This window comes from Takifugu flavidus, chromosome 3 (genome assembly GCF_003711565.1).
Source record: "Takifugu flavidus isolate HTHZ2018 chromosome 3, ASM371156v2, whole genome shotgun sequence".
Taxonomy (NCBI): Eukaryota; Metazoa; Chordata; class Actinopteri; order Tetraodontiformes; family Tetraodontidae; genus Takifugu; species Takifugu flavidus.
Window position 1 is genome coordinate 13,897,217 of NC_079522.1, and position 23,135 is coordinate 13,920,351.

A 23,135-nucleotide genomic window follows, 5' to 3' on the forward strand; every position below is an offset into this window, starting at 1 on the left:
GCGACCCGACCCCGGATAAGCGGTAGAGGATGATGGATGGATGGATGGATGGATGGACTACAGACATTTCACAAGAAACACCATCTCTTTAATGGAACACAGTGGGACCTGGTGTACATTTAAATCATAAACCTAATAAAAAACAAGGCCGTTCACACAATTTTGCGAATTTTCAGAAGAGGGTAGCAAGGGGGATTATTCAGCAGTTTCTTAAAGGATTTAAAAAGTGAAATGACATGGTCCAGGAAACACAAACATCATGATCCAACGTTGTCAATTCAATTCCACGATACATGAAGGTGCTGTGACTGGAATCATCAATTCAGCATTTGAAGGATTATTCCTTGTTGTCTCACAGCAGGCCTCTGGCCTTTTGATCACATGTGGCAGTGAAAGTCTATGCAAGATGTCGCAGGACGTCCAAAGGTCGTCGACGTACACGACACCCTGCTGAGCTAGAAGCAAATGCAACTTTTCCAGGAGCATTATTAGCAAGAAGCTTGTCAGTAGAAATATAAGGCACATTAGTGGTCATTAGTCATGTAGCTAAAAAGTTGTGATAACCAAAATCAACAAATTTCCCCATTATAAAATCCTTTTCTACAACAAATTACACAGAAACTACAAGGATGGAACTGTTTCCCAAAATGTGGGTTAGTTAATCTTGCTGAAATTAAGTTCAGAAGTAGAAAAAAAAAAAAAAGAGTAGCCCTTTAATTTAGCCTTCAAACAGTTCTGGCTACTTCAACAGTTCATCGCTGGCAGTTTGGACCGAGGGTGTATTTTTCCTTCAGTAGTAAAATCTTTAGACAAAACAGGACCCTGCTGACCCAAAAGAAACTTGATTTGCTCCAGAATCAGATGATGGAAAAACTGTCTTCAAAATGGTTTAGAGCTCCGTGTCATCGCTGCTTTCCCAAGATGTGAGACTTGCAGATTTTTGAAGGAGGGGTCTGTGCTTGTGTCAGGAGTCATCTCCAACTTCTTCATTGATCACCTGCCGGTATCTCTGGTTGCCCACCGGCTCTTTCTGACAGCAGATAATGCCAAGTAGGATAATGATGAGGAGGAGGAGCAGGCAGCCAGACAATGCCAGACTGATGACCACTTCTATAAATAAAAACATAAAATTTAAAATCAGCATTCTGTGACACCTTATTCACATTGTGCTTTAATTGTCTATTGAAAGTGTTACCCCGATTTTCTGAGGATAACTGACACTCCTTGTTGCGATCGTCTGAGATGGAGAGATGTGTGATCCTCACAAAATCCTCTAGGGGGCAGTCGAGAGCGCAGCCCGGTAACTGCACGGGGTACGGATCCACCGTGCTGTCATTCCGGTAAAACATCATAACTGAAGCGGAGCTGCACGCACAGAGAGGGAAAGACTCAGGGTTACTCTCCGCCATACACACCATTACATGTGACGCCCTTCAATGCATATCGCCTTTTAAAATTTCCCTCACTTATTATTGTAACCCCCCCAAAAAACACTGAAGCCATATTTACGAGGTGATCTGATTAATCAGGAAACCTATAAACTGTTACACTTCAACATGACAATGATATTTGCCTATACATTGGATTTATGTGTTGACTTTAGTTTGAAGCGTGTGCTTTACCCATTGCCGTTTGTGTACAGTTCAAATATGTGACAGGCAGCATAAGGAGGCTGTTTCCTGTTAAACACATCCAGGCTGACTTGAAGAGCGATGACAGTGGTGTCATGCTGGGAGCACAAGGGGACAGGTTAGCTTATTAAAACGAGGAAAAAAAATCTGTTGAAATAACTTTGAATATCAAGTGCTGATAACGAAAACTCTTGTACTCTTAACATTAATGTTAATGAGCTCACCGCCGACAGCATCATCATTTTTAACCTTTGCTTTGGGTCTGGGGTGGCCATCTTGGAAAGATTCTTCACTATTTCACCCAAAAGGACACCTTGAAACACAATCATGGGCAGGAACATAAAGGCTTGACAACCAAGGAAACACATTTAACCCTTGTGTGGTGTTCGGGTCTGTGGGACCCAGCTTGTGTTGTGCACCTGAATGGGTTAAATTTCAAGTTCAAAGAAATAAAAGTCAGTAGTTTTGAAAAACCTTGCTTCACCTGTCAATTTGTTTCCACTCATATCTTGATTTTAATTGATTTTCTTTATTATGTTTTAAATAATAAGTTATAAATGTGACCTAACAAAGGTAAAGGGCAAATATTAACCATATATATTGTTTATACTGCTTGTAATTGGGATAAGGTAAACATCTGTCCAGTATTTTAACATAAAAGTGTTTGATTGTGAGGCATTAAAAGCCACAAAATGCAACGGGTCCATCAGACCCACAAACGCTGGCTGAGTAACAACAATAGGAACATTACATAAGGGTTAACAAATGTGCAATTGGAAGTGACTCTGTTTGGATTTTTACACATAACCATCTCTAGAGAAATATTAGTACAACTAAGAAGAAAACGAAAGCAGCAGAGTACCGCACCATGTGCTAATCTGACTTGTTGCTCAACTGGCAACAGGAAAATGAGCCAAATCTTTGAGCAGGATAAGAAAATGACTGCTCTGTTGACACAGTGTCTGCTGCACCATGACGACAGGGTCAGAATGGGATGGCAGAAAGGGCATCTGAAAAGGTTTCTGACTGGCTGTGTGGAGGGAAAAAAAACAGTCGCTTGCTGTCAGGATCAACCTGGTGAATGACACGTGGGCCTCTCCTGTTACGGCACAGCGTGTGAGGAAAAGCGTGCACTGTCAACAGCATGGGAGAACCCTTCCCCACCACTTTTGATAACAACACTTGTTTCAAAATGTTTCACCAGATGTCTCATGAAGTAATTTGACATGTTCGTTAAAACCTCACACTAGTGCGTAATGTTTGCAGTACAAACCTCCCTGAAGCCTGCTCTTTTCTCGCTGTTTGTAGATCCCAAATGGAACCTGGAGAATTTGGAGATCAAACAATACACTCAGCTCTGGAACGGCATTGAGGCCAACACAAGTCACGTGGAATTGCAAGTTACTTTTAAACTTTTACCTCCAATGAAAAGTCCCTGAGCACTTCGAGCTTCTCCAATAGGTCTGGAGTCACCCAGTCGGGTAAGGTCAAGTTATGCTGGGACTGCATTTATATGAGACGGGAGGATGGTACAGAGAGGTTATCTTGCTGTCTTGTTTGTACTCATGATGTCCCTGACTGCAATACACCAGTTTGTCTGCGCTGTGTCCAGAGTTTACAACTAAAAACAACAATACTATACTGCTTATTCTACAGAATACTGATTTGGTTACACCACAATGTCAGCAAAGACCCTTGTGATGAAGATAAAAAGGGGGGAAAAAAATTCAAAAATTGGTCAGGCCTGTTCCACAAGTATAGATGAAGCCAAAACAGCTTAAAACTTAGTTTGGGGCTGATTTCCCTGGTGGACACCCCCTAAAGGGATCAATAAAGTACTCTTGAATCTTGAAAAATTTTTCAAAGTAAACAGAGCATTTATGGATATCCCTGATGGATATTTGCTTAAAAAGGCAAGTCCCTACTTGGATGGGAGAACCAGTTTCTACAAGTTTTAATTCTTTACTGCGAATGCTTTGTGCTGAAGTGTGCGTGTTCCCACCTCACAGAAAAGCGTATCATACACGCTCCAGACTGACTTCACATCAGTGTCATTCTGTCCTGTTTTATTCCTCACCCACTCTATAGTGTCCTGAAATTGAGCAAGACTTCAATTAGGGCTACATTACTGGGCTGAAAATGGTGGAGTTAGAGGATGGTAGGTATTTGCAACTGAAAATAATTCATACTAGTTCATCAACTGATACTTTTGTGATTAAAATAAACACTACAAAACAAAAAAAATTGCATAATTGAGTACCTCGTATTTTTTGGTGATATTAACAAATTCCTCTGTGTGTTCCGTCTCCTCCATCAACTGTTTGTAGCGAGGACATTCACCAATCGGAAAAGAGAGAAGCTACAAGAAGAAATGCAAGTTTCTGTTTCATGTGAATCAAACTGCAAAGAAAGCAACAAAGTGCCTACCCTGTCTTCACTTAACGGTACAGTGTGCACGGGTATCGGCTGCCATTTTAGGTCTGGTTTGAAAGTCTGCTGACTTGGAGGTGGATAGAGGCCTGGATGATGAATTAGAAACATGGTAACAGTTAAAGGGAGGACTGGAAATGGTGATAACTACAAGGAACAGTAGTCAGACCTGCAAGATTGGCTTCCGCGCTCATCAGGGTGCGATCATAATCTGTACTTCGAACTGAAATCTGCAACCGACAACAATATATAGTTTCCAGGAATTCCAGTATCAATCTGAGATGCAATTAACACAAATACTGCAGAGGTGGCTTTGTCCCAAACATTAACATACATCTGTCACACCTACCTCATGTCTTTCATAGGATTCATTGAGAAATCCTTTATAGCGATTCCTCAGGAAAGTGCCAAGCTCATAGTGTTGCCTCATTCCCTTCTGAAACATATCAAAAACTCACATTTATCCACAAAACATTGTTGGGGATAAATGCAGAATATAGAACACATAATGGTGAATACACTGACTGATGTGACTATGATTCTAATCTGAAGAACTCATATCCAAGAATGAAAGGACACACGACAAGGACATGATGCATATTGTTTGGACTGTAGTCACTCATAATGGGAAAAACCAATACCTGCGACAGCTGCCCAAATCCTTGTGGCCAGTCCTTCTCCTGGTAGGGGTCCGTAGGATAGGCTCTTATTGGTGAGCGGTCACCATGTCGAAACAACTGCAACGCAATAGAAACGTCACCTAAATCTAACTTCCTTCCTTTAGTGCAACTACAACAAGCCAAGCACTCACAAACTTATATAGTGCAATTCACAATCAAAATCAACTTTAAATGTCTCCTGAACTATCATTTTCTGTTTATCTGAATGGATTCTGAAAGCAAAGCAGTTTTTAGTGTTGCATAGTGGTGTATAACCTCAATTTTATTGTGATCTGCATCAAAATAATTGTCACAATACTGCACAGACGTGTGTAATCTGGCTACAAATGTGTGTGAGCTCCATTAATAATAATCCCAGTAAAGTCCGAATCCAGTCTAATGCATGATCTATTAAAAGCTGGCCAAAGAGGCAGAAAACTGCAAACTGCGTTAACCCAGTCGCCATATTTTAACAAGTGAGATGAGTCGTTTTATGACATTGGGACAAATACAGACATGGCAAATGCTAATTTGGTTCCGTGGTGGAGACTTTTACTGCAGTGTTTGAAAAAGGTGCGCCTTTATATATATGATTAGACAGTAAAATCCACGCTGCTGAAACGACCAACACTTCCATGCCCTACAAGAGAGATGATAGATACGCAGTCCTACGGTATTTGTGTACACTAAGGTTGAGGTTTCCCGTGTTATTTCACCCAACATCACAAGTTAGCATGCTAATTTGGTTGCAGCGTCCGTTACGTCACAGAGTAGCCGTAGCCAAGCCTACAAAGATTGACAAACCTCCCCGGGCTAGACAACAAATACATACTACTCACCACAGTCACGTATGCTAATTTTTTGTCAGCTGCGATATTTCCACAGAGAGAAACCACTAGCGCAACACAGAAGGCTGCCAAAGACACCATGGTTCCCACCGCCCACTGCTGACTGGGGCTCCGGAGAGGTGGTGTGTTTTATCCCAGGCGATATCTGCGAAGCTTTAATAACTAGCGAGGAGCCGTCTCCCGTTTGGACCAATGAGGTCCCGATCTCCTGCTCGTTTCTAAGAGCCGCCATCCTATTGGTCCAATCCTCAAAAAATATTAATAAGAGCCGCCAACTGATTTGCCCAATTTTATAAATATTCATAAGCGCGTGAAACGCTTGGCTGGGATAATATACCCGGAAGCCATACCACAAAAACCAATACACACATTCAACAAATGTACCCGGCAGACTTATCAAAATATCGATAACGTAGCCCGAGGTAAAACATATTCTAGGTTCATTAGGCCTCAGTCGGTTAGCATCATTGGTCATTAACTGAACTGAATAGGTATATTTAGCCTAGCTGAAGAGCAGTGACATCTACAGACCCACACATCTTTTGCTCATGATTTACATGTAAATTTTTCTTTTTTCTTTACTCCAATGATAGTTTGACTGCTGAACCTGGTGTGTGAAATAACGTATAGCATTTTCATGGTAGGTCATAAGATCCACATATCAGGGAGCGTTTCTTCGTGAGAATAGTTCTTTAAAATGAGCACAGCCATCCGATGTCATGTGCTGATGCAATGAAAAACAGTGTTTTGCAAGGCACCAGCAGCAAACTGCAGACTCTGTGACAGAATGGGCAATCTCCCTCGTTGGTCCTTGAAGCATAAGTTTAACCCGCAGGAACGGGAGGGGGTACAACTGTATGTTTTACACTGCTGATCACTCTGTCTATAAGGGTTTCGGATATTAGATGTTCTCCAATATAATACATTGAAAAATACGGCTGTGGAGGGCCATTCATGCGTACTGTCATACACACATAAGCCTCCTGAACACAGACATTCTATGACCATATGTGGGAATCTGCTATTCATTCTCTGCTAAGCAAATTTTTTAGTTGCAGTCAGTTGCAATAGACGCCATGCTAAAGTTCCTGCACTCTAGCTAAGATGCTCTATGCTTTAGTTTTTCAGATTGTTATGCATTTAACTACATCAATACATAAATGTCCTCTAGAGGGCATTGATGTTTGAGATTTTAATCTAATTCAGTTTAGGGCAAAAATTGTTCAACATTGGCACTTGCTAAAACACCCCAGGTTAATATAAACACAACATATTGATTGACACACAAAAGAACTAGTGGTATCGCTACTCGATATCAGTGGGTACTCACTCTTCAGTACCCATATTTGGTCTGACAAAAGTGGCATCGAACATCCCTAATAAATAGATATTTCAATTTCACAAGTTGCAAGTTGCACTTGCAAACACTACAGGTCAACGTTGTTTTGATCACTACTGCTGCTATTACTACCTCCACCGCCAAAAATGATTATTATAATTCTGTGTGCCTCCTAGGCCACAAAAACACACACCAAAATGTGCATGGCGAATCAAGACCAAAGCTACTACACCCTCGGAGTAGTCCCCTAAAAACTCAAAAAGCCTCTACTCTCAAATCTAAACAGGAAGTAGCTTTATTAAAATTAATAATTTATTACTCCATCATAAAGTTTCTCCAGGATCTCCTCCCACATGCTTTTCCTTCAAGAGTGAGGGTGACTTGCACTGCTGCCTCTTCTGCTGACCATTCACTAAGCTGAGATGCCAGCTGCACTTGAATGAGGCAGTTGAATGAGGTTCTTCCCCATTATAGCTCTGCAGCTTTATAATACTCTGTAGGGGACCTTCATGTGGCCCCAGCGGACAATACTGGCCACTGTTCCATGAGGCGGAATGATGGTGCTGCATCCTGGTGGCATCATTAGACGGAGAGAGCTGCATACCTGTGGGTGAGGGGTGGCTGTTCAGGATGCAATATCCTCCTGCTGGCCAGGGGGCGCTGGCACCATGAGTAAAAGCAATGTCAGTGATTTCCTGAAAGCGTGTCCCGTGTTCCAAACCCACTCAACTCCGGGAGTAATGCTCTTTATTAACACGAGGATACAAAAATACAATGCCACGGATGAATGGAGGTCAAAAACTAAATATGTAGTTTAACTTATGGTGCCGTACCAACCTTCACACTCAACTGTACACCAAACATTAGCATACCGAACGGCACCACCTAAAACACATTAAAGCTTGCATTATCTCTAACAGAATTAACTAAAGCAAAACAAACTGCCCCAAAGCCTGCTGGAAACTCAATTCAAAGGCAAAATGAATCGAAAGCATCTGTGTTAACCTGGAGTCCAACTCTGGTGAATAATGCTGCTCCAGAAACTGAAGCTCAGAACAAACCTGCATCTCTGCTTAGTGCTGATGATCAGCTGTTCTCCCTCCACCATGGATTCACTTGGGAGGTAGAAGTCTGATCTGACTCTGCACACTGGACAACCCCCGACAAGCCAACAGGTTAAAGACCAGTTGTTAATGTTACCAGTTAGTTTACATGTGGGTGAAACTTACTTTACATTACCTGAACTACCGGTATATCCGTCCATCCGTCTCCTGGTAACAAATGCATGATACACAGAATGCATGGTTACAGTTTGGAAGAATCACAAAGTTTTTAATGGTTTGGGAGACTCTTTTTGTAGATGCCTTCGGTGCAGATGCCACAGATATCGGGAACGTTGTCCTCACTCCTGGAGAAAGCGGCTTCATTCATAGGAATGCTGGGTAAACTGGCACTGGCCTCCTGGTAACACAAATATAGTGTTCAGTATAGAGAGCTGATGTTAGAGTAACCTGTTTTGGGTGTTGATATCTTGCCTGTGCTTTTGTCATTTTGTCCATAATTGCTGACCAGTTCAAGTTAATCCAACACAATGATACAGAGGGCAGTTATCATGCAATCATGCTTGTAATCACACCTCCGCTGACATTCGATCATTGATCAATGAATAGAGAGGATTCAATCTTATCGGTCTAACTTTATGTACAAAATTTACAGTGCACCCTTTCCAATTGAGTTGCATGCTTTGTTGTATGTATTTTGGTGCTTTTATGACAGGAATAGAATAAAAATAATTCCCTTTATACTTAAGCATACCATCTGCTTTGTGTATTCATCCTTTTCCCTGTTTATTAATGGCTCAACAGCCACACATTAGATTCGCTGGTGTCATCATCTTGATGCTATTGAGAAAGAAACTCAAATGTCAGGTATCAGAATAAGCACGCCATCATCATCATCATCATCATCATCATCATCATCATCATCATCAACACCATCATCATCATCATCATCATCATCATCAACACCATCATCATCCTAATCCTCATCATCAGCTGATGCTACCGAGCTCTTTAACACAGCATGGACTCCACTGACCTCCAGAGACAGAAAGAAGGAAAGCAGATGCGCCTTCGAGGTGCGGTGGATTTTGGTCTTGGGAATCAAGACCGTAACTACAATACTCTCTGAGAAACTCGAAAGCCCGAAAAACTTGAAAAGCCTCCATTCTCACACCCAAACATGAAGTGGCTTTTTAAAATGTGCATGTCGGGACAGGGCTTTTATTTTATTTTATTTTTAAAAAAACACATGTAATGTGCCTTTACACTTAAATCAATATCGACACTGTTTTGTAACAGTGTTTACTCTGTTATAAATGATTGTTTTTATATCATGAATAAATTAGACTACTATTGACAAGTCATTTTCATATTGCTGAGACTATGTGAACATCTTGTCTTCAGAGAGCTTTAGGCTGAGCAGCTGGAGTCTTTAGGCAATTTGACAGTGATTGAAATTAGAAATAATAAGAGTCCTGTGTTCATGTACAAAACACAGATTAGTGTCTTTACATAAGCCCTGTGGGAACCTATCACACCACAATGTCCCACAGAGTGTCTACAACATACAGTGTTTTTATGGAGGTGTTTGTGGATGTGTTATCTATCTCAGATTAATTTTGGCCTCCAATGCTGAAAAAACTCGCGGTGGCACAAGCGTCCAAACACAGAACAACAGACATTAGCCAAATGTGAACAGGGATCACACAAAGATATCAATGACAACAATAGTAATCAGAGAAGGTGGGATTACCCTTAATCTGCTGTGTTTATGTGTTAGAGTAAGAGGGTGCAGTGTTTACCAGGGAGGTGTTTTCACAAGATGCCCCTTCTTCATCTGTGGAATCACATAAGCACCTCAGTGACACATAGACCATATGGAAAATTACTGACACAGTTACCAAGATTCAATGAAAAGATGTCGGAGTCTTTCCACGGGCAGCATCATCCAAACAGACCAGTGTGCTCCTACAAAATGCTTGCGGGGCAAACTGTTGGTTTCCTTTTCTAAACGCGCATCGCAGTTGTGCGCCGCAGTCGCCTGCACGATGCCACCACATGGTGGCGCCATTTCTACACCTTGCGTTTACTCCCAACGTTCTGACGCATTTGCTTGAGTCATCCCATAGATAACAAACACCATGGAGTCATTCCCCTTGTGAGAGAAGGGTGTTTTTCCAGTCGGCAGGAAGATTTTGTAGTAAATATGCAGCAATGGGCATTGTAAGCAAGACAAGAGAAGAAAAACATGAACAACAGGAAGACAAACAAAATCCAAACGGAAAAGCAAGCCATCCCTATCGGAGTTCTAATAACCATATTACAAATAATGACCATAATTGTCACCACAGAGGAGGATGGTTGGAAGAAAAAACGGTCAGCTACTGAAATGGAAAACGCAAGGATACAATTGTAAACACAAGTTTAAAAATAGCCCATCACTCCTTACATAACAAGTGGGACATCACGGTTGTTTACAGTGTTCGTGGTGGAAGATGAATGGTTACAGTCCAGTACTCAGTCAGAGACGTCAGATCCCCACATTACACAAATAAATTATAGGAAATAAAAACAAAATTATATTGGCAAATTATAATAACAAATAAAAAGTCTATAGTGAGAGTATGGATGAACGAACACATAAAATGAGCCGTGCCTTCATTTTTCAAGCTCCCTTTTCACAGTAGCTTGCAGTACAAAGTGTTTCGTAATGGGTTTTTGATAATTCCTCTTTCTACAAGAGCGCAGTTCAGAAAACGAGGGCGGGGTTTGCATTTCTTGAATGGTTCCATCAGCCAATGAGCGTCGCCAGGGCCGGTTGATGGACGGGCACGCCCCCTGCAGGACGCGCCGCCCCACGGTGACTGTGTTTGATTCTGTTTAGAGCAGCAGCGTCACATGTTGTTTTTCTCCAGGATCAGATCAGTCTTTGGTCGGGTCCGACTGTACTGTTATTGACAGCGGAGCGGATGCATCTCTCGCCGCCTGCTATGGATTAGGCTGCAACGGCTCACCTTTCATGTTCTCTTTGCAGCGAGTTTTAAAAGGAGTTTACTTTTAGCGGACTCGAATCGAGAAGTGAAGAGAAATGGCAAGTCCTCCGACGACGGCTGGACACCTGTTATCTAATGAGACGAGCGGCGTGAAAAAGTGCGGCTACCTGAGGAAACAGAAACACGGACACAGGCGCTTCTTCGTGCTCCGTGAGCCGACCGAGCGCTGCCCTGCTCGGCTGGAGTATTATGAAAGCGAGAAGAAATGGAGAAACAAGTCCGCCCCGAAACGCGTAATAACTTTGGACTCCTGTCTGTGCGTAAACAAGCGCGCCGACGCCAAACACAAGCACCTCATCGCCCTCTACACCAAGGACGAGTACTTTGCTGTGGCTGCTGACAACGAGGGGGAACAGGAGAGCTGGTACGCGGTTCTGACTGAGCTCATAGCCGAGGGGAAAGTGTACGATAGCCCGATGTCCACCTCCTCTTTGGTCGGCTTTGAAGAGGCCAGTTATGGACTCATAACTCCTGCGACATCTGCCTATAAGGAGGTATGGCAGGTAAATTTGAAGCCCAAAGGTTTGGGTCAAATCAAGAACTTCACTGGTGTGTACAGACTGTGTTTATCAAGCCGGACCATCAGCTTTGTCAAGCTGAACTCGGACACGGCGGCGGTCAGTTTACAGCTCATGAACATCAGGAGATGTGGCCACTCTGACAACTTTTTCTTCATCGAGGTGGGCCGCTCAGCAGTCACCGGACCCGGTGAGTTCTGGATGCAGGCAGAGGACCCGGTAGTGGCGCAGAACATCCACGAGACCATCCTCGGAGCGATGAAAGCAATGAAGGAGCTGTCTGAATTCAGGCCACGGAGCAAGAGCCAGTCAGCCAGCACTAACCCCATCTCTGTGCCCACACGGCGCAACCTCAGCAACCTCCCCCCCAGTCAGACGGGCCTGGTGAGAAGATCTAGAACAGATAGCATTGCAGCCACCTCCCCTGGGAAAAAGTTCACATCCTGTCGGATAAGAACAGCCAGCGAGGGAGATGGAAGTGTTACCCGGCCTGCGTCAATGTCTATATCGGTGAATGGGAGTCCCACCAGTCCAAACTCTGGGAGTCATCTCAGCAGGTCCCACACTCTCATCAGTGGGCGCACCTGCAGGATGATAGAATCTTCCTCCAACCTGCACCATAGCCAGTCCATGCCCGTGTCCAACTCTCCTCCAGCTGCATCCAGCCCCATCAGCATGTCTCCGAAAGGAGGGACTGGTACCTCCACTCCTGATAAAGTCAGGCGTCCTTTCAGCTGCAGTGCCTCTATCTCTGGCTCTCTTAGTGATGCTGGCTTCATTCTGTGTGAGGACTACAGCTCCAGTCCAGGAGACCCCAGATTCCTCCCCCTCACACGCAGTGACACCCCTGACTCCCTGTCCAGCACACCTCCATCCCGTGACATTGGGGACCTGTGTGACTACATGCTAATGGAGGGGACAAACAGCAGTAGAGCTGGAGCTTGTGGCGATTGTCTGACATTTGACAAGGTTTACAGGAAGAGGACACACTCACTTACAACTCCACGCCAACAGAGGGTGGTGGCACCGCTGTCCTCTGCCTCCCTGGATGAGTACACACTCATGAGGATGGCCCATGGACAGAATTCTCACTCAGCCTCACCTAAAGTGTGCTACCCTGAGGATTATGGAGATATTGAAATTGGTTCATCCAGAAGCTCCAGTAGCAACCTTGCAGATGATGGCTACATGCCAATGACACCTGGAGTGGCATCTCAGTCTGGCAAGGCAGACAACTACGTGCCCATGAGCCCCATGTGTGTGTCAGCACCAAAACAAATCATAAACCCAAGGGTGCATCCTCAGGCAGCCACCAATGGAGGCTTTAAGACCAACTCGCCATGCAGCAGTTCTCTGGAGGACAATGGCTATATGAGAATGTGGTGTGGCTCCAGATCTTCGATGGACAGCCCAGACAGGCACGGTGAATACATGAACATGTCACCTGGAAATCCCCCTCCACTCCAGACACCACCTGATTACTATCCAGGTCTGCTGGCTGGCGAGGCTGCGTCGGTGAGGGCGGTTTACCAGGCTGGCTCCCTCGCACTCCCAGCCAAAGTTCAGGCCACCAAGCCTGAGGAAAGCAGCCAGTATGTATTGATGAGCCCTCAGAGTCCGAGGCAGAAGATGGGGGAGTCGGACTATTATTCAGTCATGCAACCAGTTGTAGCTCAGTGCTCCTCCATACCTTCCCCCATCAGACATAGTCGGCCAGAGACCCTGCCTTACAGGGGGAGACTGGGCAGACCTAACAGGCTGTCATTGGACACCCTGAGGACCCTGCCTAGCATGAACGAGCACCCTCTTCCAGGAGAACCTCGGAGCCCCGGGGAGTACATTAATATTGACTTCAGCAGCACCCGATATTCCCCCCCTTCCACCATTTCCAGTGAAAGCCAGCCTTCATCTCTGGGTTCCAGCAGCGGAGGTCCCGGCAGGTCCTCTCTGACAGAGTACATAAACGTGGAGGTGAGTTTGAACTCACTCAAACAGGCTCCTGCTGAGCGGCTGGACACCCTTCCGGAGCTATCGCAGTACCCCTGCCCCGAGGACGGCGTCTATCACCTCGATGGCGAGAAAAGGTCTCAGGGTCTTTGCGACGAGGCAAAAAATGACTACAGTGAGATGAAGTTTGGGGTGACCAGCTCGCCCCCACAGCTCGTCCCGCAAAACGCCGCAGGGTATGTGTGCGATGTGTCCTTTGTTTCAACGATTTATAATAGATACACTAAAAGTGCTCATTTGGCTACATTAACATTCATTTAAAATAATTTTAATGAGGAAATTGAGCACTTTCCTTTGTTAGTAGGAAGTGTCAGTTAATTGAACTGTGAATTACTACATGTAGCTTAGATTTCTCTCCACAATAGCTTCCCTAATGTTTAAGCAGTTTATTGTGCTGACTGATGTCCTGTTTGTGTAAACATTGCAGTAAGGGCAGTATGGAGAGGAGGATTACACTGGAGGACCAGGGGATTCCGGAAGGCATCGGGGTCTTTTTGATCGGCACTGCATCTTCCACGGTAGACCCCGACTGCTCTGCCAAGGTGATCCGGGCCAATCCGCAGGGACGCCGGCGCCACAGCTCTGAAACCTTCTCCTCCACCACTACGGTGACGCAAGTCTTCCCCTCATTTGCCCGTGGCGATGCAATGAAACGGCACAGCTCGGTGGAGAATATCTCATCTCGAAGCAGCGAGGGTTCTGATGATGAGTATGGCAGCCCCGTGATCAGGCAGAGCTCAGCTGGTTATCCAAGTGGTCTGAACTACATTGCCTTGAACTTGCTGGAGAACAGGAATGGAGAGAAATGTGAAGATATTACTGGCTTCAAACCCACCAGCAGCTGCAAAGGAGGCATCAATGGATTACACAGCACGCCATATGTCTGTTTGGGATTCAAGGAGGCTGCAACCACTGCCAAAGGTGAGAGCTATTCGTGGTCTCTTTGCAAAAAAACATATCTTAATTTCCAGGTTCAGCTCCTACAGCTGATATTCTAAAGCTAGGAGTGTGATAGGCGGAAACAACTTCACCAAACGAGGACAGAGCTGGTCTGTGCCGTTAGCAGGGGAAAAAAAGAGCGCAAACGTGTTTCCTCAAAATTCAAATAAGCTGGGTGGATGTTGAAAAATAGGAAGGAGGCGCTTATGTGGCATTCACGTGCTCCTCGTACTTTTGACTATCCAGGCAGATTCTCCTACACAAATAACAATTCTGAAGAATACTTTACATTTACGCGACATCCACTGCATCAGACAATAGGCAGAATTCTGAATCTGCCTGCATGACTTTATTCTTTAAAACCGTCTGTATGAGGTGGTGTCGCTGTGTCCTGCAGCACTTGAATGCAGCATGTGACTTGGCTGAGAACACTGAAGTAAACAAGCACCATGACTGAGCAGGATGCTGCCTCGCTGCTACTGTTGTGGGCTGCAGATACTAAAAATACACAAGCAGATTTGCGGGTTTCCACCAACGCTTATTATGAATGGAGGAGTTTGTGACAAACACCAATTAATATACTGAAATTATGATGTTATACTCAACAGTATTTCTCTGTCGTGTATAAAGATTTACCTCCAGATGCAGTTAGAAAGCATTTCCTGTTTTGTTTTGGGGTTTTTTTTGTTTGTTTTTTTTCAGGTGGGTGCACTTTAGGATGCATTGCACATCAATATGACCTCGATAGACCCTCTCAGTCCCACCATTCCGTGATCAATATTGCACCCCAGAATATCACAGTGAGCAAAATAAAACGGTGGAGTGAAATGGCCGATAGTGTTAACAACAGGGAAAATTACCATGAAAGCTCTTTGTCGGACACAACAAGCTCACGTGTTTGCCAGCACGTAGGGTGGGAGGCGGACGCACTGACATGTGAGGCCCAGCACAAGTGGATGTGTGTTTGTGTGCACGTCCTTGTAGGCAGTGAGGGAAAACAACAAAGTGGACGAGTGGCTGTGCGGACACCAGGTAACTGGATGACATGCTCCGCATTCCTGGCAGAGCCTGTTTGAAAAAAGATTGCTGTGAAAGAGGCCTGTTTGTGTCGCGGCTTTAGGCCGTTTCCAAAGAAAGTGGCTTTCATTCATTACAAGGGCTCTGTGTATGCAAAGAGAAGTGGTATTATGTTTCCCGTTGAAGAGATGGGGACCTCTATTGATGTTACCGTTTTTAGTTTCATTTTGGGGAATAAAACAGCAATTTTGTTTACCACAGGTTAGTGACTGAGTTATTGATGATGCCTTCCTTTTGCATGTGAGGTTTACAGCTTGTTTGTTTTCACCCAACATTTGCTGCTGTGCACGTGCTCTTGTTTTGTTTGAGCTAGTGGATAGTTTTATGGTGGTAATAAAGCTTATTGAATGTAACCAAGAGGGAGGGAAAGGCACACACATGTGGACTGGAGCACGGATGCTTGGCAGTCAGGGCTGTTTTTTTTCCTCTTGGAGATTTTTTTTTTTTCCAGTTTTGTTTTCCATTAGTGTGGCTCACATCCGTGAAGACTTGGCAGAGCTGTGCAGGGAGCAAAGGAGAGAGAGAGCGCCGCTTGTTTTGTTTCCCAGTGCTGCTCGCCTGACTAAATGAATGCGTCCATAATGAGCCAGGATGGCACGTGCAGTTCAATGCCCTTCTGCCTCATTAGTCTGTTCACTAAGCAGAAGTAAGACAAGCAGAGAGGGGGAGATGGACTACAGGCCTGTATGCTTGGTAGAAAGAGGCAGCGAGGGGCTTGAGCTGGAAAAGCAATAAACAAACTCATTGGTGAGGCCCAGCTTCATCCACAGCACGTTCTACGAGCATATAGGTCGAGCATTCGTTGATGTCTTCTTTTTTCAGTGCGCCTGCTCACGTGGCAGAGGTGTTTACACCGTGCCAAGCTAGATTCCGCCTCCTTCGGCCCGGCTAGCCACAGCTCAGCCAGGTGGATGTTCTATTCAGACCCAGATTAGCCAAGTCAGCCATCTCAGTTCCAGTCCTCAGCTGACTAATACCTTTATCTGATGGCTTTGACCAGCAACTACTTTTTCATTAGCACAGTTACATGATTCTTAACCCACTTCCATCTTGGTTTAAAAGTTTAACGGCAATTAGCAAGGTGTTTTTGCAACTATAGGATTAGGAGCACAGCTTATCTGTACATAGTTTTAGCTTGTTTTGGAAATAAATAATCTAGAAATTCACACATATAAACAGAACTGAGCACACATGTTGTTATTGGAATAAATCTGATGCAGTTATTGGTGCATCCTCTGATAAAAGAAGGGTCTCTGAGACAGAAGGGACCCTGCTGTGAGACCAAGTCAATCCTTAGTGGTAGTGGCAGATGGCCACTCTCTGACTCTCTGAAAGGTGTGTGTGTGTGTGTGTGTGTGTGTGTGTGTGTGTGTGTGTGTGTGTGTGTGTGTGTGTGTGTGTGTGTCCACACACCTGCCACTCTGCCCTATGTTCTCTCACACAGACCCTCTCATTACTGTTCTCTATACCATCACTACCGCCCAAACATGTACATGCTGTTATGTATAATGCATTTCACTGGCTTGCACGCACACACACCCCCTTCCCTACTCACTGGCCCTGCTCTAATGACAGCTCAACATCTGCCACACCCCACAGGCTGCCTAGTATGACCATCCACTTTGAGTGTGTGTAATTCATCAACCAGATTAAAAGCATTTGTGGCCATCCACTTAAATCCGACTTCCTGATAACGTCATTCAGTTAGCAGATGTGCTGGGTGCATCTAACGGCATGGTGCTGCGCACGTGCATGTCTTTGCTTCATTTTATGTCTCATTAGTTAAAAAGTCATCCCGAGTTGTTTAGCAACCATTGCTCAGTCAGCAGCTCTCTCTCGTGTCATTTTTGCCTCAGTGCTGGTTTTTTTCCCCGCATGCTGGAAATGGGGCTACCCTCTTGACTTTGCGGCACTGTGTGCCTCCGTTTTTGCAATTTTTACTGTGCCTATTTTGTTCTGGTACACAGAGGATTACCTGTAAAAGCACCTTGCGCATCCGAATACAACAGCTGTGGTAATATTTTTAGTTGCCTCCGTTTCCGACCTGCATCAAAGCTGAGCTCTTGTAGATGTAACAAAGAAGTGCAAACAGCCGAGCTGGGAAATCTAGAAATGCCATGTTACATGATATATAGAGAGCAAACGTGCACACATAACAGGGATGGCTGGTGTATCAGAGTTTCCAGGAGTTGTCTGTGTGTGTGTGTGTGTGTGTGTGTGTGATGGCATGGGGAGGACGGGGGGGATAAAGTAGGCCGGGATGTTCCAGACAGAAGTGCTAGCTGCTAGATAACTGCATGGCCAGCGTTCCCCACATTTAGCCAACCGCAGCTCCAGATGAGATTACTAGTCCTGCAGGCGAGATTAGACGGTCGAGGTCGATAAACGTGAGGTCGCATCCAGTCTGAGGACGGCAGTGGGGAAATAATATATGGAGGTGTTAAATGTGATTTCAGCCAAATTAAGTGTTATCCATCCACTTGGAGTTTATCCATCCACAAACAAACAAGCAGACAAACTACATACATGGGTGACCACTCTATTACTCAGGTCACCCTTAGTTTCACGCTTTATTTGTTTTTCAAAGATATACTACAAGTCCCCCATCCTCAACACAGTTATATAATTCTTGTGCGGTTTCATGATATCACAAGCTTCCAGTTGACCAGCAGTCACGTAAACCCTCCCCCCCCTTTTTTTTTTTGCCTCTGCCTCATTCAAAAACACAGTAATGGGCTTTCATGTATTAACATTTAGATAGAAACGAATGCATATCATTATTATTATTTATACTATAGATGAGGCCATTTGTGGAAAATCAAGAAAAGGAGAAAAAGATTTGTTTCCCAATTTTCCTTCAGAATTGAAAGTAAAAGAGATTAAATGTACTCGTTTGTCTCATATTGCTGTAATCCACAAGTACTGCTACATTCATTGGGTGAATAAAGAGAAATTCTAATATTTTCCTGCAGTTTAGAGTTAGTTAATATCCATAGATGTTCCTCTTGACATTAATCTCTACTTCTTAATCTGCTAAATGATTCAGTCATTGTGTCTGTCACAGCTCACGTGGAAGCACATCTCTCTGTACGCGTATCAGAGATGCGTCACTGCGTGCTGCTCCTCCTCTTTTCGCTCCGTGTCCATAGCAACACGGCAGAAAGACAGGAGACCCCCACCCCCCCAACCACACACATCCCACCGCATTCCAGATTATGTAATTACGACCGTCGCCGACCAGCCTCCCCCACCGTCCTCCAAGCACTTCCTGGCATCACAGCTGGTGCGTTAAAGAAGTGACACACCATCACTATGCAGGGAGAGGAGAGGACGGGGACGGGGACGGGGACGAGGTCGTGGGTGGGGGAATAAATTGGTGTTACTGCTGAAAGCACAGCGGGTTCTTGACCTTAAAGGTTCCACGTTCCCAGTTCCTGGGTGTCTCACCAGGTGGAGCGCAGAACTCCCCGTTCTTGTTACTGCGACGGCGTTATGAATGCGAGTCTGTAAATGGGTTCATAAAAAACAGTCTGTTCTCTCCATCCGCTTATGTCTGCTGTCTGCAAGGGCTGAATTGTTGGCGCCGCTCCGTGCTTGTGTGGTAATGATTAGACGACAGAGCAACACCTGTTTCAAAAATAATCCAATGCTGCCCGTTGCGTCCGGTTTCTCCATAGCTTTTCCATTTGTTTCTTTTGTGTCACGCGTAGGTCATTGGTTTAAGAAATACCTGACATGGTTCAACAGTGTCAATAAAAAAACCCTCGTCACTCTTCCTGGATATGTGATGGGGGCTTTTTATTACAACCTAGAGACGCCTCAGATGAGTCAAAAGTGCACTGTAGAACCATGACAGGTATGTTTCCAACCAATTGACCTTTAATTACTAACTAAAGTAACGGAATGGGTGACTGAGCCTAAATAGGAACATTTAATTATCGATGATGATCAGAGGTCTGTCAAGAGCTGCGAGTGATTGCGACTGATTCGGAATGTTGTAATGAATGGTTTTCTTGAACTGCGGCTAATCACACTAATTATGTGATTGGAGGGTGTTGTCAGAAACTCAGACAGGTTCCCAGGAAAGGAAGTTTTGTTTGTGGTTTAAGGGTTTTGAAGCTGAAGGGTGTCAGTGCTGTTGGCGAGAAAACCCGTCGGTGCACTTTTAGCGTTAATCGTATAGGCTATTGTTGGTTAGGTAGTTTCTCTTCCTGCTGTTTCACACACCACAGTTTTGGTTTTGTGTCAATATTGCCGCTGCAATTTGCAACGGTAATCTGTCAATGTTGTATTTTTTCCTTACAAACTGTTGTTTTTATGAACCAATGTGTTTATTTTTTAATCTCACTAGATTTTTTTGAATCTGAATTTTTGAATTGAAAATATAAAAATTATTGAAATTGTAGGTTGTCTATTGATCCAATTTCCCCTCCTTTCTATTCAAACGGATTTAGATAATTGAAAATGGCTACAAAAGCTAACAGCTAAGAGCTAAGCTAAATTTTTTGCCTTGTTTTTGTATTTGCATTTTGCATTTTGTATTAATTTCATTTTCCCTTCTCTCTCTTTCAGACTGAAAGACTCTTCTGATTTGCCATCTTCATCAACCAGCTGCTCGTGAACCTCTCTCTCCTGCTGTGTGGCGCAGCTTCAAACAGACTGTCTGCCTGCTCCATCCTAAAAACACATGCACACAGATCCAATCAAAAGAGGTCACCATCTTTGCATGGTCTGAATCTGCTAAAGGCATCACAGGTGTGCTTGTTTGTGGGTGTGTGTGTGTGCGTACACATGTGTGTGTTAGCGAGTGAGACTGTGTCCATCTCAGTTTTCTCTTCCCTGCACTCTCAGAGGCCATTTTCATCTTTGACCCACATTTTGGCACAAACACAGAAGCAAAGATCGTCAAGGCAACAAACAAACGAACTCTAATGGTACCCACATACTGTTTATTTACCTGAGGGTAGTTTTGATCTAGTTCCAGGTGTTTGTTTCTGAGTGTGACCAACTGCTATGTTATGGCAAAACCCATTATAAATATGACCCACAGAGGTACACCAAGTATAAGAATATATTTACAGTTAAAATTGTATTTATTTTTGGAAGATGAATGTCTGATGAGACCTACCCAATGCCTTAATGTCTATATTATCCTTGTGTTTTTATGAAATTATATCTGAATATTCTATTTCAGTCCACCCAACTGGACCTAAATCTCTATATTATTATTCATTTGTAGAAAAGAAGAATTCTAGCTTCCTATTAAAGACCTATTATTTCAGAATTGTACAGTAAAGGGGCTGCTTGAGATCAGATTTATTGTGCCCATATTAAAGTATTTTCTTAATTACTTATTTATTCTAACCTAGATTATTTTTTCCTCACATCAAAGCTCTGAATTTAAAGGAACGGATTTTTAAATGTTTAAGACTTATGCATGTCAACTCGGACCCCAGGAGACCAGGCATCTGAATGCACTGAACCTCCCACAATTCCTCAGTCACTTGAGAGCCCGAAAACCTCACACACTCCTACCTTTAAACCTACGGCTGCGCCCAGAAGTCGGTGCAGGCCGCTCCTGCTGTGATCATTGGATGCCGGGTCTTGTTCGATAAAGGGGTGACGTGGTTCAAGAATATCAGAGTCGTGGCCAAATCGGGAATGTTTCAGTTCAGCGAATAAGGGCTGAGACGAGGAGATAAAAGGGGACAGCGGTGCTGGACAAGCACTGAATAAAAAGTAGGAGAAGAAAGGCTGACAGGCACATCTGGCAGCAATATGGAGGTTCACTGGAGAAACGGCTGTCCGAGAATGATGAGAAAGCAGTGTAACAGTTTTTAGGGAGCTAATGTAAGAGAATAGTACTATTCTGTGAGCAGCGCTTGGTAACATTACCCACCTTTGTTTACTTTAGGCACCAGCTCTGTAACCACACATTCATTACCGTAATATTGGCTCCACCAGCTCCATATTCCCCAACACGAGCCATCTAATTTGATCTGATATCAGCGAATGTTAGCCACCTGTTTCTTTCTCATTTCCTGGAGATATTAGACACACAGTTCTAATTTTTGGTAGTATTAGCCACAAGTTCCTGCTTGACTTTAGCTAAAATTAACCAGCAGCCCCTTTGATGATGACTGGTGTGCTGCAGTGATTACCTGGCTACTGGCTAGCTATAGCTATAGCTAACATAATAGGTTAAGCAACAGTGCTGGGTTAATAATGTACCGATAAATTATTGTTCACAGTGAAAATGACATAATCTGATACATATCTCTCGGGAAAAGAATTCAAGATAAAGACAGAGATCTTGTTCTAATGCAAAGAATGTCGAAAAATGAATCTTCCTGTTTGGCAAACCAGTTTCTCCTGAACCTCCACAATTGCCCTCAGATGTTGAAGGTACTGTAATATTTTTGACACCCTGACTGACTGCCATTCAATGGCTGCTGTCCTGACCAGCTCACAGACCTTGTAATGTGTAGTAGATTTGGAGAATTTAATGTCTAAATGTATGGCTGGACTGGGGGGGGGACGCCATAGAAATATGATAATATGATATGGGAAATGATTTTAACAGAACCAGATGTTCCACATGAAGTGGTATATATTTATCTTCAGTCATGAATGTGTATATTGTGTACATATAAAGATTTTAACAAAAAAAATCTATTCAAAACAGAGTATTTAGATTTTATCTATGTTGCATAGTTACTATGTTTGGCTACAGATTTTTTTCAAAGGGTTTCGCTTTGGGGTTGTACATTATATTGTATGGTTTCTCCTGAAAGTCTCTGTAACTATGGGGGGAAAATGCTCTGTCTATTTTACTAAAGAGATCTATTTGCCTTGTTGATACATTGTCCTGATGGCATATGCAATAGTGACATGGAAACAATCTAATTCACACCAATGGAACCAAATGTAACATTGCGTTGATCATTTTTCTTTTGGACGCCAGCAGGAGCGCTTTGCTTCTTGTATATTTCACATCCTGTCAATCGTGCTTTGCTTTTGTCGATGGGAATTTTGGCTCTGGACACGTCTCAAAGCGCCCCCTCCCTATTCTGTGTGTCCATGCATGGACTTAATGATATGTTCTCTCTTTTTTGATCGACTTGGTCTGAATGTGTCATTGTCTTCCACTGTAAATAGTTAAATATAATGTTTATTGTGAAGCTCACGAGAGATGATTATAATGGTTTAAAATTTATGGTAGTCAAGTATTGCTTTTGTCTGTATTGATTATGGATAGCGACCTACAGAAATAAATAGATTTATTTAAAGACTCACACCAGGTTTCTCTCCTTGTTTTATATTTTACTGACATTCTATTAACATTGATAGAGTCCAACTTCTCTCCACTGTCCGAGCTCCAGCAGAGAATCAGATTTGGCACTGACCCTAATTCTTGGCCGTCAAAAGACGAGGATATCCGACCTCCTTCCTGCAGAGCATGACAAGCTGAACTATTTGGCCAAGACCTTTTCTTTCTTCCTTTCTTTTTTTTTTATTGCTGTCTGAGGCCAAGACAGGAAGCTCATACTGAGCAAATGACTTCCTGCCAAGC

At 43.7% G+C, this 23,135-nt stretch overlaps 2 protein-coding genes and 1 long non-coding RNA gene across 5 annotated transcripts; 1 reads left to right on the top strand and 2 right to left on the bottom strand.

Moving 5' to 3' along the window:
- Positions 1 to 66: 66 nt before the first annotated feature.
- On the bottom strand, positions 67 to 5,735 carry acp2 (acid phosphatase 2, lysosomal). Its single transcript, XM_057027884.1, has 13 exons — positions 5,560 to 5,735; positions 4,703 to 4,798; positions 4,411 to 4,497; positions 4,231 to 4,291; positions 4,059 to 4,150; positions 3,892 to 3,990; positions 3,634 to 3,723; positions 3,051 to 3,134; positions 2,905 to 2,953; positions 1,856 to 1,944; positions 1,623 to 1,729; positions 1,196 to 1,365; positions 67 to 1,110 (listed from the first exon to the last, which is right to left on the bottom strand). The coding sequence occupies exons 1-13, from the start codon at positions 5,647 to 5,649 to the stop codon at positions 965 to 967; spliced, it is 1,260 nt and encodes a 419-aa protein (XP_056883864.1). The 5' UTR covers positions 5,650 to 5,735; the 3' UTR covers positions 67 to 964.
- Positions 5,736 to 8,375: 2,640 nt separating this feature from the next.
- On the bottom strand, positions 8,376 to 10,700 carry LOC130522969 (uncharacterized). The gene is made up of 3 exons (XR_008949754.1): positions 9,870 to 10,700; positions 9,771 to 9,805; positions 8,376 to 8,808 (listed from the first exon to the last, which is right to left on the bottom strand). It is a non-coding gene; the product is annotated as an uncharacterized LOC130522969 (long non-coding RNA).
- Positions 10,701 to 10,859: 159 nt separating this feature from the next.
- LOC130522962 (insulin receptor substrate 2-like) lies at positions 10,860 to 22,859 on the top strand. Of its 3 annotated transcripts, none has more exons than XM_057027877.1 (4): positions 10,860 to 11,524; positions 11,702 to 13,722; positions 13,974 to 14,467; positions 20,135 to 22,859. In XM_057027877.1, exons 1-4 carry the CDS (start codon positions 11,057 to 11,059, stop codon positions 20,137 to 20,139), a joined length of 2,988 nt encoding a protein of 995 aa, XP_056883857.1. In that variant the 5' UTR covers positions 10,860 to 11,056; the 3' UTR covers positions 20,140 to 22,859. The 3 variants fall into 3 exon arrangements, with proteins under 3 accessions (XP_056883857.1, XP_056883858.1, XP_056883856.1); XM_057027878.1 differs by having other exon boundaries at positions 10,860 to 11,515; XM_057027876.1 differs by having other exon boundaries at positions 10,860 to 13,722.
- Positions 22,860 to 23,135: the final 276 nt, after the last annotated feature.

Coding starts and splice junctions, on each gene's coding strand:
- acp2 (XM_057027884.1), bottom strand. CDS start 5,649: ATGGTGTCTTTGGCAGCCTTCTGTGTTGCGCTAGTGGTTTCTCTCTGT. Junction 4,799..5,559: donor AATTAGCATACGTGACTGTG/GTGAGTAGTATG, acceptor ATTGCGTTGCAG/TTGTTTCGACATGGTGACCG. Junction 1,945..2,904: donor AAAGAGCAGGCTTCAGGGAG/GTTTGTACTGCA, acceptor TTGTGTTTCAAG/GTGTCCTTTTGGGTGAAATA.
- LOC130522962 (XM_057027876.1), top strand. CDS start 11,057: ATGGCAAGTCCTCCGACGACGGCTGGACACCTGTTATCTAATGAGACG. Junction 13,723..13,973: donor GTCCCGCAAAACGCCGCAGG/GTATGTGTGCGA, acceptor TAAACATTGCAG/TAAGGGCAGTATGGAGAGGA.